We start from the raw sequence: 13382 nt of genomic DNA on the forward strand, positions 1-13382 counted from the left end.
TTATAGTTTCTGAGGATTATTTTGATGGTGACATTTTAAAAGTTAATATCCCAATGATTTTTATATGAAAAGTGTCCTTGTTAATGTTGCCAGTGGGGAATATGAAGGCATAAATATTAACACTTATCATTGAATGATGCTTCTAGTCATTCTACACTTGCTGGGATCCTGCTGTGGTAGAATCGCTATGATTTTATTTGAGAGCACCTAATTAGTACCATTGTGAAAGAGAATGTAGGAGAAACAGTAGATTTGAGGGATGAGGTGGAGGACTGTTTTGGATAGATTGCATTTAAATTAAACCTGTTTTCTATGACACAATTATCACTGTGGATCAGAATTGTGAGAAGTTGATGAGAGTATGACTGATATAAACAGGGCTTATTCTCTATAATTTGTGAAAATAGTTCAGTGAGAATGTCAAGATTAAACTAAGTCTGCAAGAGACTTGAGGACCAAACCTTGGCAAATATGTATATTCAGAGATTGAGTAGGAAAGAAGATAAGAGGGGGAGTTTAAGAAAATAGCATTGTCATAAGGCACATAAGAATTACTGTGTGGGAGGTAATACCAGCTGGCCTCTGTCTTTGGGAAGTAGGTATCACTGCTGAAAAGAAATTGAATAATTATGTGTTTGGGGGACTTAAAGGAAGTGACACAGAACAGTCTATCTCAAATTAATGCAGTGGGTAGTCCTTGAGTATGCCTTGCACACCTCTCACCTCCCCTGGCCACTCCCTGGGGAACTTCCAGCTGTGGCAAGTGCAAAATCTCTCTGAAAACTTGAGTTCTGTCAATTCATGCAAAATTTGCACGTCATAGAATGTCCATAACTGTTAGCTGTATTTGTGTATGAATGAAAGAAATTTTTCCCTTCTCCTCAAATGTTGAAATTATTCATAAAGATTAGGCCATGTTTAGTCCAGATGTCCAACTACAATCAAATGGATTGAGAAATTATGGAACATAACATGATGGAATACTACACAGCATGTAGGAGCAATGATTTTGTAAATCACTATGTAACTTGAGAGGGACTGGAGAGTATTATGCTGAGTGAACTAACTCAGTCCCATAAGGACAAATACTGTATAAAAACATTATTGTGGAATGTGTTTGAGGATCCAAGGTCGGGTAAGTGGGAGCAGGGGGCTGAGGATGGACAGAGGGGGAGGTGGTTAATCATAGGGTCCCACAATGAAAAAGATCCGGTATGAAAACACAAACTTTGTAAATAAACCATTATAAAATAAAAATTTCATTTACAAAAAAGGTTGAGTATATTTATAAATCTTACGGCTTTCAATTGTGATGGAATATTTTTGTTTGAGAGACACTGATGCAGACATGAGAGGATTGCTGAGCAGTGCCAGTGTAAGGGATCCTTTTAGCTTTTGCATGTCAATGACTCATGAGAGTACTGAAAAAACTGGAAAAAGAATCTTAATTTGCTACCAGTTTTTGGTGTGGTTTGAGAAGAGATAAAATATAAAGCTGGTCTTGTAAACTTTATTACGTAATTTAAATTGTTTTCAGTATAGATGTCCATTTACTTTAAATTTGGGCTCTTTGCTAAATTGGAGGTTGCAGTGATAGAGTAGAAAAAATAGAGTATCTCAAAAGAGGAGGTATAAAATGTCATCAGTGAGAAATGAACACTGAACTCAGAGAAGAAACAAAAGATTTTATAATGTATTTATATCAAGGATCGTTGCTAATGTTTGCTTGTTTTCTTTTTCTGTATTGAATACAGTTCATTTTCTGTTCTTCAGATTGCTTCTGAAACCCTCCCACGTAGTCTCCACCCTTATTATAGGTACCCTTCATCCCCCATTATAGCTCCTGACCTGCTTTGAGGCAGCTGCAGGGCCATTCTTCACAAGGGCTTATAGGTTGTTTTTGCTGTTTGGTGCAGGCCAGTCAATTCCAAATCATAGCAGCCCTGTCTGTGTACAGCGGAACAAAATGGGTTGTTTGTTCTGCTCCCTCCTCACAGTCATTTTTGTGTTTGAGCCTATTTTTAAAGCCACCGTGTGAGCTGAGGATGGTTGAGGATCTTCCTCTTTTCCTCTAACCCTCGACTTTACCCTGCATGATGGCTTATTTCCAGGGGCTGGTCCTTCCTGTTAACATATTCAAAATATATAAGATGAAATTAAGAAACATCCTCACATTTTTCTGGCTATACTTTTTCCAAGACAGATTTGTTCATTTTTCTGACAGTCAGTGATATGTATTTTATATTTCTCACCAACAACTGACAAGAAAATATCTATTTTTTTTCCTGTTCCCAAAAAAGGTGATCTAACAAAATGTGGAATCTATCAAACTATATCATTAATATCACATGCAAACAAAATCTTGCTGAAGATTATTTAAAAGTGACTAGACTAGCATACTGACAGAGAATTGCAAGATACTCAAGATGGAGGAGGATGTCGCACTAGGGGTATCTGGTCAGATGGATTTTACCTAAAACCAGAGAATACCATAAAGATGTCTATCTGTGTTTTATTGACTATATAGAGGCATTTGACTGCGTGGATCACAGCAAATTATGGCTATGTTGAGAAGAATGAGAATCCATCTTCACAATTCCAAATACTTAATTGTGGTCATGCAAAACCTATCCCTAGATCAAGAGACTAGTTTTAAAACAAAGCAAAGCAGGAGACTAGAGCGAGGGCTGCATGGTGGAGGGGACCTGGGGGAGGGTTTGTAAAACAATGAAAGAATCTTTTCTTTTACTTTTCCATAATTTTTGGACTCATGTACTTATAACTTGTTAGTCAAATTTGTGTCTTCTAGGTTGCAACACCCCCATGATACATCTTCAAGGATATGAACATGTACAGCCAAGCACAATCAATAAGAGTGCATCTGAATTCCAAAATCAATCTCCATAATAGTCTATGTGTTTCCTACTGCCAAAGGGGCCCTTTAGAGTAGTGAGAGAAGATCTTCACCCTGAAACCCACAGCGTCCCTTTTCAGCAGGAAGTAGCTAAGAGAATACGCCGTCCCCTTTTCCTTATGACTCAGGGTGAAGTCTCTCTCAGGGAGGAGTGATAGGGAATGGCAAAGGATACACTGACAAAGAAGATTAATCAGAACTGGCTTTGACAAGCACTGTGGCATTTGGACAAGAACAAACTGGGAGGAGGGTAGAGAGAATAGTGCAACAATGAATGAGTGGAAGCCCAAAATCTCTGTAAATGTTTATGAAAATTAATAAAATATAATTATAGAAAAAAAAAACAACAAAGCAAAGCAACAGCACATGGTTTAAAATCAAGAAAGATGTGTGTCAGGGTTGAATCCTCCCCCCTATCTAGTCAATCTATATGCTGATCAAATAATTTGAGAAGCTGAATTTTATGAAGAAAATTGTGGCTTCAGAATCAGAGAAAGACTTATGAACAATGTGTGTTATGTAGATGACACTGCCTTGCTTGCTAAAAATGAGGAGGACTTAAATATTGATTGCTACAAATGATTGAAGACTACAGCCTTCAATATGGATTACATCACAATACCAGAAAACAAACATCCTTACCACTGGGCCAAGAGGCAGTATCATGATAGATGGAGATAGGATTGAGGTTGTCAACAGTTTCATCTGGCTTGGATCTACAAGGAAGAGGCTCAAAGACATGGATTGTAAATGTTAGTAAATACAGTGTTCTGTTGGGAGTTGATTCTTATCTGTCTCATCAGTTAGGTGACTTTTGAGTCAACTAAAAATCTTGGAGCCTTGATTTTATGTATCTTTTCAATTGTGAAGTTAAATGAGTGATTTCTAGATCTTTTCTCAGCATGGAACTTTAGGTTGAAAGGAAATTCTGCAGAGTATAAACAGAGCCTGATGCCATGGAGCTGTTTGACCCTGGAGGCCTCCCTCATGCCTCTGCCCCCCCCAGTGAGTGTCTGCCCGTTGCTGTTAGATCAGTTCTGACTCACGATGACCTATGTGTTGCTGAGAGTTGCTCCTTGGCTTCTCTTGGCTGTAATCTTAATAGAAACCGATTGCCAGGCCTTTCTCTGTAGTGCCAGTGAGTGTGTACGTTAGGAGTACAGTGCAAACCATTAGTGCTATCCAGACCTAATACTTAACTTTAAGTTTTATTTTTGTTGTAATATGTAATATTTTTCATTCATACTCTAAATCTAAGGAGGCCTGGTGGCCCAGTGGTTAAGCACATGGTCAATACCTGTTTTTATTGTTCTGTGTGCTAAGATTACTACCACACTGTTACTCAGAAGCCTCAGGTCAACAAAGTCATATATACTTAAGCAGTTATATGAATCCATAATGTCTAAAATGAACAGCTCCATCTGTGGCTCACTTCCCCAATTTCTCTGTGCTCTTTCGGATTTGGTGTGAAGATTTGCTAGAAGGTCCTACAGAGACTCAGACCCATCAGGGAAATGACTTATAAGACTGCAGGTATACAGGCCAAGTTTTTGCAGAAACTGACGAGCAATAGTCCGGGTTGGATGCCTCTGGATGCTTAAACAGTCTCCCTGCTGCTCCTGCGTTGGTGTTTTCACACACACCCAGTGTGGAGAGTGCTGCTCTCCTACATTGATTTTCAAGCTGTTGCTGATTTATAAGACCATGCTTATTTGCAAGATCATGCATCTTCAATTAAGGTAGTTGGAGACCACAGGGGGCTAAGGTAATGGCTTAAAAAGGCAACTTTAGGCTAACACCACAGTACCTGAAAGGTTAGTGGTTCAAATCCGCTAATCGTTCCTCAGGAGAAAAGACCTGATCATCTGCTTCTGTAAGTATTTACAGCCTATGAAACCCTATTGGGCAGTTCTACTCTGTCTGTAGGATCTCTGCAGTGAGTCAGTCAGTTCACTGGCTCACAACAGCTGCATCTTAAATCTAGATGTGCAGGCATTCTTGAAGTCTTTTCCTTTTTTTGTCTCTCTCTAATGGAATTGTGAGAGCTCAGGTGGCCTAATGGGTAAGGAGTTGCACTGCCAATCTAAAGGCAGGTGGTTAGAATCCACCACCTGTGCCACAGGAAAGATGGACAGTCTCTTACTGTGAAATTTACAGCCTCTGAAAACCCACATGAGGGCCAGCTAGATAACAATGAATTAGTGTAGTTAATAGGTAATGGAATTATAAAATACTGAAGCAAGAGGAACCCTGGTAGTTTTATAGATCAGGATTCTTAATCCAAGAAACAAAGATGGTCTTTAGGTTGTCTGAAGTCTCTGAAACAATATATAAAAATTTATGGTTTTGACGTGTCTCCACACTAGCTCCATATATCAAATACTGTAACAAGTTGCTGACCCTTACTGATCGGGTTCAATTACCCATAAGTACTTTAGGACAGCATTTACGTCTCTTTTAAATATTTGCTAAGATCTTTTAATAGTTCCTTGAATATAAATGGTTTCCTCCACCCTCCCTAAACATTTTCTCTCTTATCCTTAGATCCCAGGTTAGAATTTTTTGCCTACCTAGTACAACTTAATTGTCTTACAGGATACATGTTGATCTTGTAAACACATATATTCTGATGCAGTAAGCTTAGAAATGGTGCCAAGCTTTTTAATTTCTAACAGTTTGCAGCCTATTCTGTTGTTAGACCACAGCTTAAGTAGCAAAAGGTTACCTTGAGATCAGAGAATTTTATCTTGTTTATTTAGTACTCTAGATCCTAGCAGTGGCTGATAACACATTGTTATTAGATGCTGCTGAGTTGCCTACAACTCATGGGGACCTTATGAACATCAGATCTGAACCTTGCCCTGTCCTGCTTCACTGTCAGGATCTCTATCATGCTCAAGCCCATCTCTATCATGCTCAAGCCCATTGTTGAAATCACTGACAGTCCATTTTGTTGAGGGTCTTCCTTTCTGCCTTTCCCAACATGATGTATTTTTCTAAGGACTGGCGCTTCCTGACAACACACCCTCAGTATATGAGACGAGGTTTCACCATCCGTGCCACCACTTGTCTGTCAGTTCACCATACTGTGCTGGCTTGCATGTTGCTGTGGTGCTGGAAGCAGTGCCACCAGTATTTATATCTGGTGGACAATTTCCAGTGGAGCTTCAGACAAAGACAGAGTAAGAAGCAGGACTGACTATCCACTTCTGAAAGAATTGGCTTTGAAAAATTCTATAGGTAATGGAAGGACTTTGTTGGCTGATCTGTCTGGCTCATTAAATATTATTTCATTCATTGGCTCATTCTCTCCTTTAATCTCCCAACTCTAAATGCTAAATCATGTGACAGATGCTAAATTACTTATTTTGATTATAAATATGAGTAACTTTTAAGTCCTGCCTGCCTTAAATTTTCTTGTAGTCTTGTTTGGTTATGTTGACTTTGTGGCACTGGCTCGTGATAAGATACTCATGAGTCATAATGAAATAGGAATGATTTAAGCCCATGAGGGCATGTTGAATTCAAAGCACAGTTGTCTTGTATACAGACATAGGAATTTATCTTTGAAGCTTAGATAACTGAGCTAGAGGTATTTAAAAAACATTTTTAAAATAACAGAGCACTAAAATACTTCTACCTTTACTATTTTGAGAGTGGCAAAATAAGGAAAGAAAATTATCACAGAGAGCCCTACCTATTTTGCCATTTAACCATGTTGATACTGTTAGAGACGTGATATGTGTGTATGTGTTGCTTGTTTCACAATATTTAATAACTATTTAATCATTTTGGGAGAATCTTTTTGGTCTAGTACTATAAGCATATAATCTGAAATTTCAAGGACAGTTTACAAAAACAACAAGTTGACAATAATACTGCTTTGAATTTTTAAATTTTTTTATTACATTTTATTAATTTAATGAACATTTACAGAGATTTTGGATTTCCATTCATTCATTGTTGCATTATTTTCTCTACCCTCCCCCCTAGTTCTTTCCTCTTTTTTTTTTTCTCTCTTGAAAGTCTGTTTTAATTGTCCCATTGCCACAGTGCTTGTCAAAGCCAGTTCTGATTAATCTCCTTTGTCAGTGTGTCCTTTGCCATTCCCTATCACTCCTCCCTGAGAGAGACTTCACCCTGATTCATAAGGAAAAGGGGATGGTGCATTCTCTTAGCTACTTCCTGCTGAAAAGGGACGCTGTAGGTTCCAGGGTGAAGATCTTCTCTCAATACTCTAAAGGGCCCCTTTGGCAATAGGAAACACATAGACTATTATGGAGATTGATTTTGGAATTTAGATGCAATGTTATCAGTTGTGCTTAGCCGTACATGTTCATATCCTTGAAGATGTATCATGGAAGTGTTGCAGCCTAGAAGACACAAATTTAACAAGTTAAAAGTACATGAGTCAAAAATTAAAAATCAATAATATTCCAAGTAGAGGTTCTAATAGTGGCACAAATCAAGTTACAGAGGGAAAGTAGTTTTGTTTTGGTTTTTTTTTGGGAAAGTTGTTCTTAAAATGAAAGGCCTATTGACTAGCATTTTGTCTATTATAGTATAAAGGTTAGGAACCACAAGATGTAGAGGCTCAACTATGTCATTTTTTGTTCTTAAGTCCTGGACCAAATTCCATCAACCACTGGGTTGTTTTACAGCTCAGAAATCCGCATGCAAGGCAGAGGTGAAGTAAGGAACTGCTTATGAGGTTTCCCGTCAATCCCAACAACTAAGAAATAGAAGAGTTGGGACCTCAGAAGGCTTTTAGGACCAAATAGTAGGCTCTTGTGTCCAGGAGTAAACGAATATACTTACCAGTAATATTAATGCTCACCCACAGCTCTTCTGGGAGGATCTAAATCATTGAAGCGGAATTTTAAAATTTTGTGATGTGCTGCAATTGAAGACATTTAGTTCTTTAAATAAAACATCCTTTAGATAAAAAAGATTGGAAATACTTTGTATGGTCTGGAAAATGGTATAAAAAATTATGAGTTGCTATTTGAAGCTGTGTTTAGAAAGAATTACAGTATTTTAATAGCATGAATAAATACTTTTAAAGGGGAATATAAGCAAAATTGAATATTCCTAAGAATTTCAGCCACATTAAAGTGAGAGGATAAAAGGATTAGAAGAAGATGCATCATATTATGTGATCTCTGAGTATTTGAGATTGTAGATTTATTTTTCCAGGTTACTATAATAAGCTTACATAACTTATATTTTGCACTAATGATTCCAAAATGATCTGTGCTTATATAGTAGGCTTCTCACATAGCATAGCAAATTACTGATCTTTTACTGAGCACCAGTGTTTCTGTAGCACCTTTTACTGAGCACCAGTGTTTTTATTGCTCCTTTTACTGAGCACCAGTTTCTATACTGTCTTTTCTGCTCACTTTTAGACCCTACACCTATTGCCCTTGTTTTTGTAGAACTGCCTCATTGAGTTTCCAAGAGTATGATCCTTATGGAAGCAGACGGCGGCATCTTTCTTTCTTAGAGCATCCAGTGGATTTGAACTGCTGACCTTTCTGTTAGCATCTCAGTACTTAATCCATGTGCTACCAAGGTTCCTTAACAATTAGAACAGTGGCCCATAATCAGGTGTGCTCATAATAACCATATCCATGGAAAATAGCATACCTCAGCTGGGTTTTCAAAAAGTCTGATTATAAGCTCCTCCACCCACAATATGTATCTGAGCAGAACAGTGCTCCTTAAATTTTTCAGTGGCTGATTTTTCAGTCGATCACCAGACCATTCTTCCAAGGTGCATCCGAGTAAACTCAGATCTCTAACCTTTCAGTTAACTGCTGAGTATGTGAAGCTTTAGCACCATCCAGGCACTGCACAGTTGATGTAATTATGCACCCTGGCTGAAGATGATGTCTGTAAACAGAAACTGTTTTCTTGCACTTAGAGATAATCAGATTTGCGATTGGGTTGTTTACTTTTTTCTTGTTGAGGTGCTAGAGTATTCTGTAATATGGTATAGATATGAGTCCCTTATCAGATATGTCATTATCAAACACTTTTTCTCAGTCTGTAGCTTTCCTTTTTACCCTGTTGAAGTTTTTTGATGTACATAAGGATTTACATTTTAGAAGATCCCATTCATCTATTTTGTTCTCTGCTGGTTATAGGTTTTTCATTATGCTTGGAAGACTGTCCATACTGTGGAATAGGGCTTTCTAGAGTTCTAAGCTTATTTGTAATGAAGTTTTAACACAGCAAACAAACACATGAAGAAATGTTCAAAATCACTAAGATGCAAGTAAAAACAACTTTGAGATATCCTCTCACCCCAGCAACAATTGCAGTTTTAACAGAGCAGCAAACAATAAAATGCCGGCAAGGTTGTGGAGAGATTGGAACCTTTACTCATTGCTGATGGGAGTGTAAAATTGTTCAACCACCATGGAAGTAGGTTTAACACTTTCTCAAAAAGTTGGAAAAAGAAACACCATTTGACCCAGCAAAGCTACTACTGGAAATATACCCTAAAGAAAACATAGCCACCATCTAAACAAATATATGCACACCCATGTTATTGTTGCATTATTTACAGTAGTAAAGATATGGAAGCAACACAAATGCATAGCAATAAAGGAATGGACAGGAAAACCATGGTATAGTTATACAATGGAATACTATGCAGCACTGAAAAACAGTGAACTCGTACAACATTAAATAATGTGTATTAGCCTGCAGGACATTATGCTGAGTGAAATATTTCAGTCACTAAAGGACAGATACTGCATAGCACCGTTGTTATAAAGGAGGTCTGACCTGAGGGTTTGGGAGGAGAATAAGGTAAGAGTGGATAGATAATGAACATTGCACTGGAATAGATAAAGGAAAGAACTGTTTAAATAGAATTTATGATTAACATTATATGTATAACAATAGTGCAAAGTAAGAGGTACATTGCAAAAAGGACTGGTGGAGAAGGAATTGTGCAGTAATGAGTAAATATTAAAAAAAATGAACTGGGGAGAAGGGAGGGAGAGAGATGGGATAAAACTGCAACAATGAATGAATGAAAATTTAACTTTTCTATAAACTTTCGTTAAAATCAAATAGATATTTTGTTAAAAAGTTATCACATTTGCAATTTAGAAGTATCATATAATAATTTCTGAACTTCCATTTTCAAGCCTTCACTTGCAAGTTGTTAAACTTAACAGTTATGGAAAAAAATCTAAATGAAGATATTGCAAATTGTTTACAAACTGATTAGAAACAAACCAGATAAAGATTCAGTTACTATCCTAAGTGTTCTTATTAACTTTTTTCCTCCCCTTCTTAGTGAATGGAGTGCCATAGAAAAAGAAATGGGTGACGGACTTCAGAGTGCTGGCCACCACATGGACGTGTAAGTGTCAGGGGATTTAAGGTAAAACCTAAGGTGAAAGAAATTTGATGGAGAAATATTCATGACTCTTCAAGATTCTCATAGAGGAGAAGCACTGGGTCCGTTCACAATAAGATGTCCCATGAAAATAGAGACTTCCTCAATCTAAAACAATTAGCTCATATTATACTTAGTTGTGAAATACTAATGTTTTCTTCTCAAATTCAAGAACAAGTCATAGTTGTCTGCTCTTGCCACAGCTATTAAAGATATAAGAGTTATTCATCAGTGCATTGAGGCAAAGAAATTAAATAAAATACATAAATATTAGAAAAGAAGATGTTAAAAGCAATCTTTTTTAGGCGAGAAGAAGACATTAAAAACTATCTTTTTTCAGGAGTGGTAGAGCAATTTAATTTTAAATCAGAACTCAGGACAATGGAAGACAGTAATACTTCCCCCTCTTTTTTATTGTGATTTTAATGAAAGTTTACAAAAAAGCTGGATTTTCAGTCATTGATTGTTGTACATTTTCCTCTCTACCTCCCTAGTTCACTTTTTCCCAGATATTTTTGTTATGTTAATGAAAGTTTCCAGAAAAATTGAACTTTTCATTCACTCATTTTCCTCCCTAAACACCCCTACTTTGCTTTTTTTTTTTAAAAAAATATTCATTCATTGTTGCATAAGTGAAATATCTCAGTCACAAAAGGACAAATAATGCATAATGCCAGTTATAAAACAGGACTGACATGGAGGTTGGGGGGAAACTAAGAAAAGAGGAGATAAATAATGAACACTGCACTGGGACAGATGAAAGCAAGAACTGTTTAAAAGGAATATATGATTACGCATTATTTGTATGAAAACAGTTCAGAGTAAGAGGTGCATAGCAAAGTGGACTGGGGGATGGGAAAGGGGAGAGCGAGGAAATTATGTGACAGTAATTATTCTAATGGCTCAGAGAAGGGAGGATCCCCTCAGGCTAGGTGTGAGGAAAGAGTGGAAGGATGGGGCACTGTTTCAACTGAATCTGGTTAGCCAGGATTAGAGGAGATGGAAGAGCAGGAAAAAACACTGTCTTTATTTGACAGAATCATCTATGTAGGTAATTATAACAAATCACTAAACATCCTATATAGCCATTAAATTTGAGATTGTAAACTACAGTGACAATAGATAGTTGTTTTTATGTATTCCATCAAGAATACAAAGAAAATGAAAAAGCAGTGCTTGCAATAACATAAAAAATGTAATATGTAGGGATTCTCTTAATGCTAGATAAGCTAGTCTTCGACACTGACAACTATAAATCATGGCTGTTGTTGGTTGCCTTTGAGTTGAGCATGACTCATAGCGATCCTATGAACAAAAGTCCTGAAGCTCCTCTAGAAATATCGATATTTATAAAATTTTATAGAGTTTCCAGAGGCAAATTGGATGCCACTCCTGCTTCTGTAGCTAAGAGAGATTAAAAAAGACCAGAATAAATGGGTAAACAAACCATATTCATGGGTTGGTAAACTCACTCGTGTTCAAATGTGCATTCTCCCCAAATTGCTGAATTAATATAATCAATAAAAATTCCACTAGGTTTTTCAAATAGAAATTGATAAGGTGATTCTAAACAGGCCCTGAGACTACTGGAATGAATAAAACAAGCTGCTTCTTGTTGAATACTGTCAAGTTGGAACCAACCCATAGCTGACCCTCTGGGGGATTTTCAGACGCAGTTAATCCAATAGGAGGAGATTGCCCATCCTCCTCCCATGGAGCAGCTGGCAGAGCTCACCAGGCAGCCTAGTGGTAAGAAGCTGCAGTCTCCTCCTGTTGGATTAACCACCAATAAAAACCAACTGGAGGGTCAGCTGTGGGTTGGTTCCAGCTTGATGGCAAACAACAACAAGCTTAATGAGACTAAAATCAGAAAGAATATACTATGTACTTTTAAGCCTTAACTCTAATAATGATAAATAAATCTATGAGATTGAACAGGGTAACAAATTGACTTAACATTTAAACCATATTTTCATGCACATAAGATACATGTTCTACATTTGCTTGTCAGTAGCAACTCCTGTCCTTGCAAGTATCTTTCTAAACATACTTTTCTAGATTTTTTTACACAAATGTGTAATTTGCATTGTTTAAAAATATGGTAGTCCATTTCTAGAAATGGTTCTGGAATAACTTTGTACTGAAAAAAATTAAAATCACATAATCTTTAAAAAAACCCCAACAGTTCCAGTTAAGTCATATACCCAAGTATCAGTCCTCAGTCATGATCAGCAAATTGGTTCTGACTCAGTGACTTTCCATCCGTTTTCTGGGGCTGTAAGTTGAAATGGAAGAGACTTTGTCCCATGGAGCTGCTGGTGGATTTGAACCACTAGAGAGATGCAGCCTTTAGGTTAGCTGTGCATCTTGTTCCAGAGTGTCCCAGCAGTGTTCCTAAGTATAAGAACTAAAACGATAGCTTTTGTAAAAAATGCTGTAACCTTGGAATAAAAACGTTTCTTGAAGTAGATACATAAAAGGGAAACATGATTAATCATTTCATTTTATTTGTTAAAATGAAACCTTCCTTCTCATAAAAAGACATCACTCAGAAAGTAAAGAGGCACCACCACAGATTGGGTATCAACATTTCCAACGTACACATCTCACAGAGTATGTGCATCCAAAATATATAAAGAACCCCTAATAAAGAGGCAAAAGTCCAGTTTAGAATTGGACAAAAAAATATAAATCAATAACCACTACCACTTGAGAAGACATACACACATGCCGTTATATATCAGTATTTATCAATGCTGTACACAGCATTGATCATCAGAAAACTGTAAATTAACATAAAAGGATATTTCACAGATACTGGAAAAGCTAAAATGAATTAGTATGTGAAAGCAGCAGATGATGGTGAAGATAGGAATCATCTGAAATATTTAGCGTTGCTGGTGGAGGTATAAATGGCACAGGTACTTGGAAAGAGTGTTTGGTAGTTTTTCCTAAAGTGAACATGGATCAATATTCCACACATAGGCGTTTATTCATGAGAGATGAATAATAGTATTATATATATAATATATATATAATATATGATATATG

At 37.0% G+C, this 13382-nt stretch overlaps 1 protein-coding gene across 1 annotated transcript in view; it reads left to right on the forward strand.

The window, feature by feature from the left end:
- The window catches only part of SNX4 (sorting nexin 4), a 93240-nt gene that overhangs the window by 66392 nt on the left and 13466 nt on the right, over positions 1-13382 (forward strand). The window contains exon 9 of the mRNA XM_006884299.1: positions 10230-10295. Coding sequence (XP_006884361.1) covers positions 10230-10295 — 66 coding nt within the window. The remainder of the gene's footprint in view (positions 1-10229; positions 10296-13382) is intronic.

This window comes from Elephantulus edwardii, unplaced genomic scaffold (assembly GCF_000299155.1).
Source record: "Elephantulus edwardii isolate Elephantulus edwardi_28Jun2011 unplaced genomic scaffold, EleEdw1.0 scaffold00032, whole genome shotgun sequence".
Classification (NCBI taxonomy): domain Eukaryota; kingdom Metazoa; phylum Chordata; class Mammalia; order Macroscelidea; family Macroscelididae; genus Elephantulus; species Elephantulus edwardii.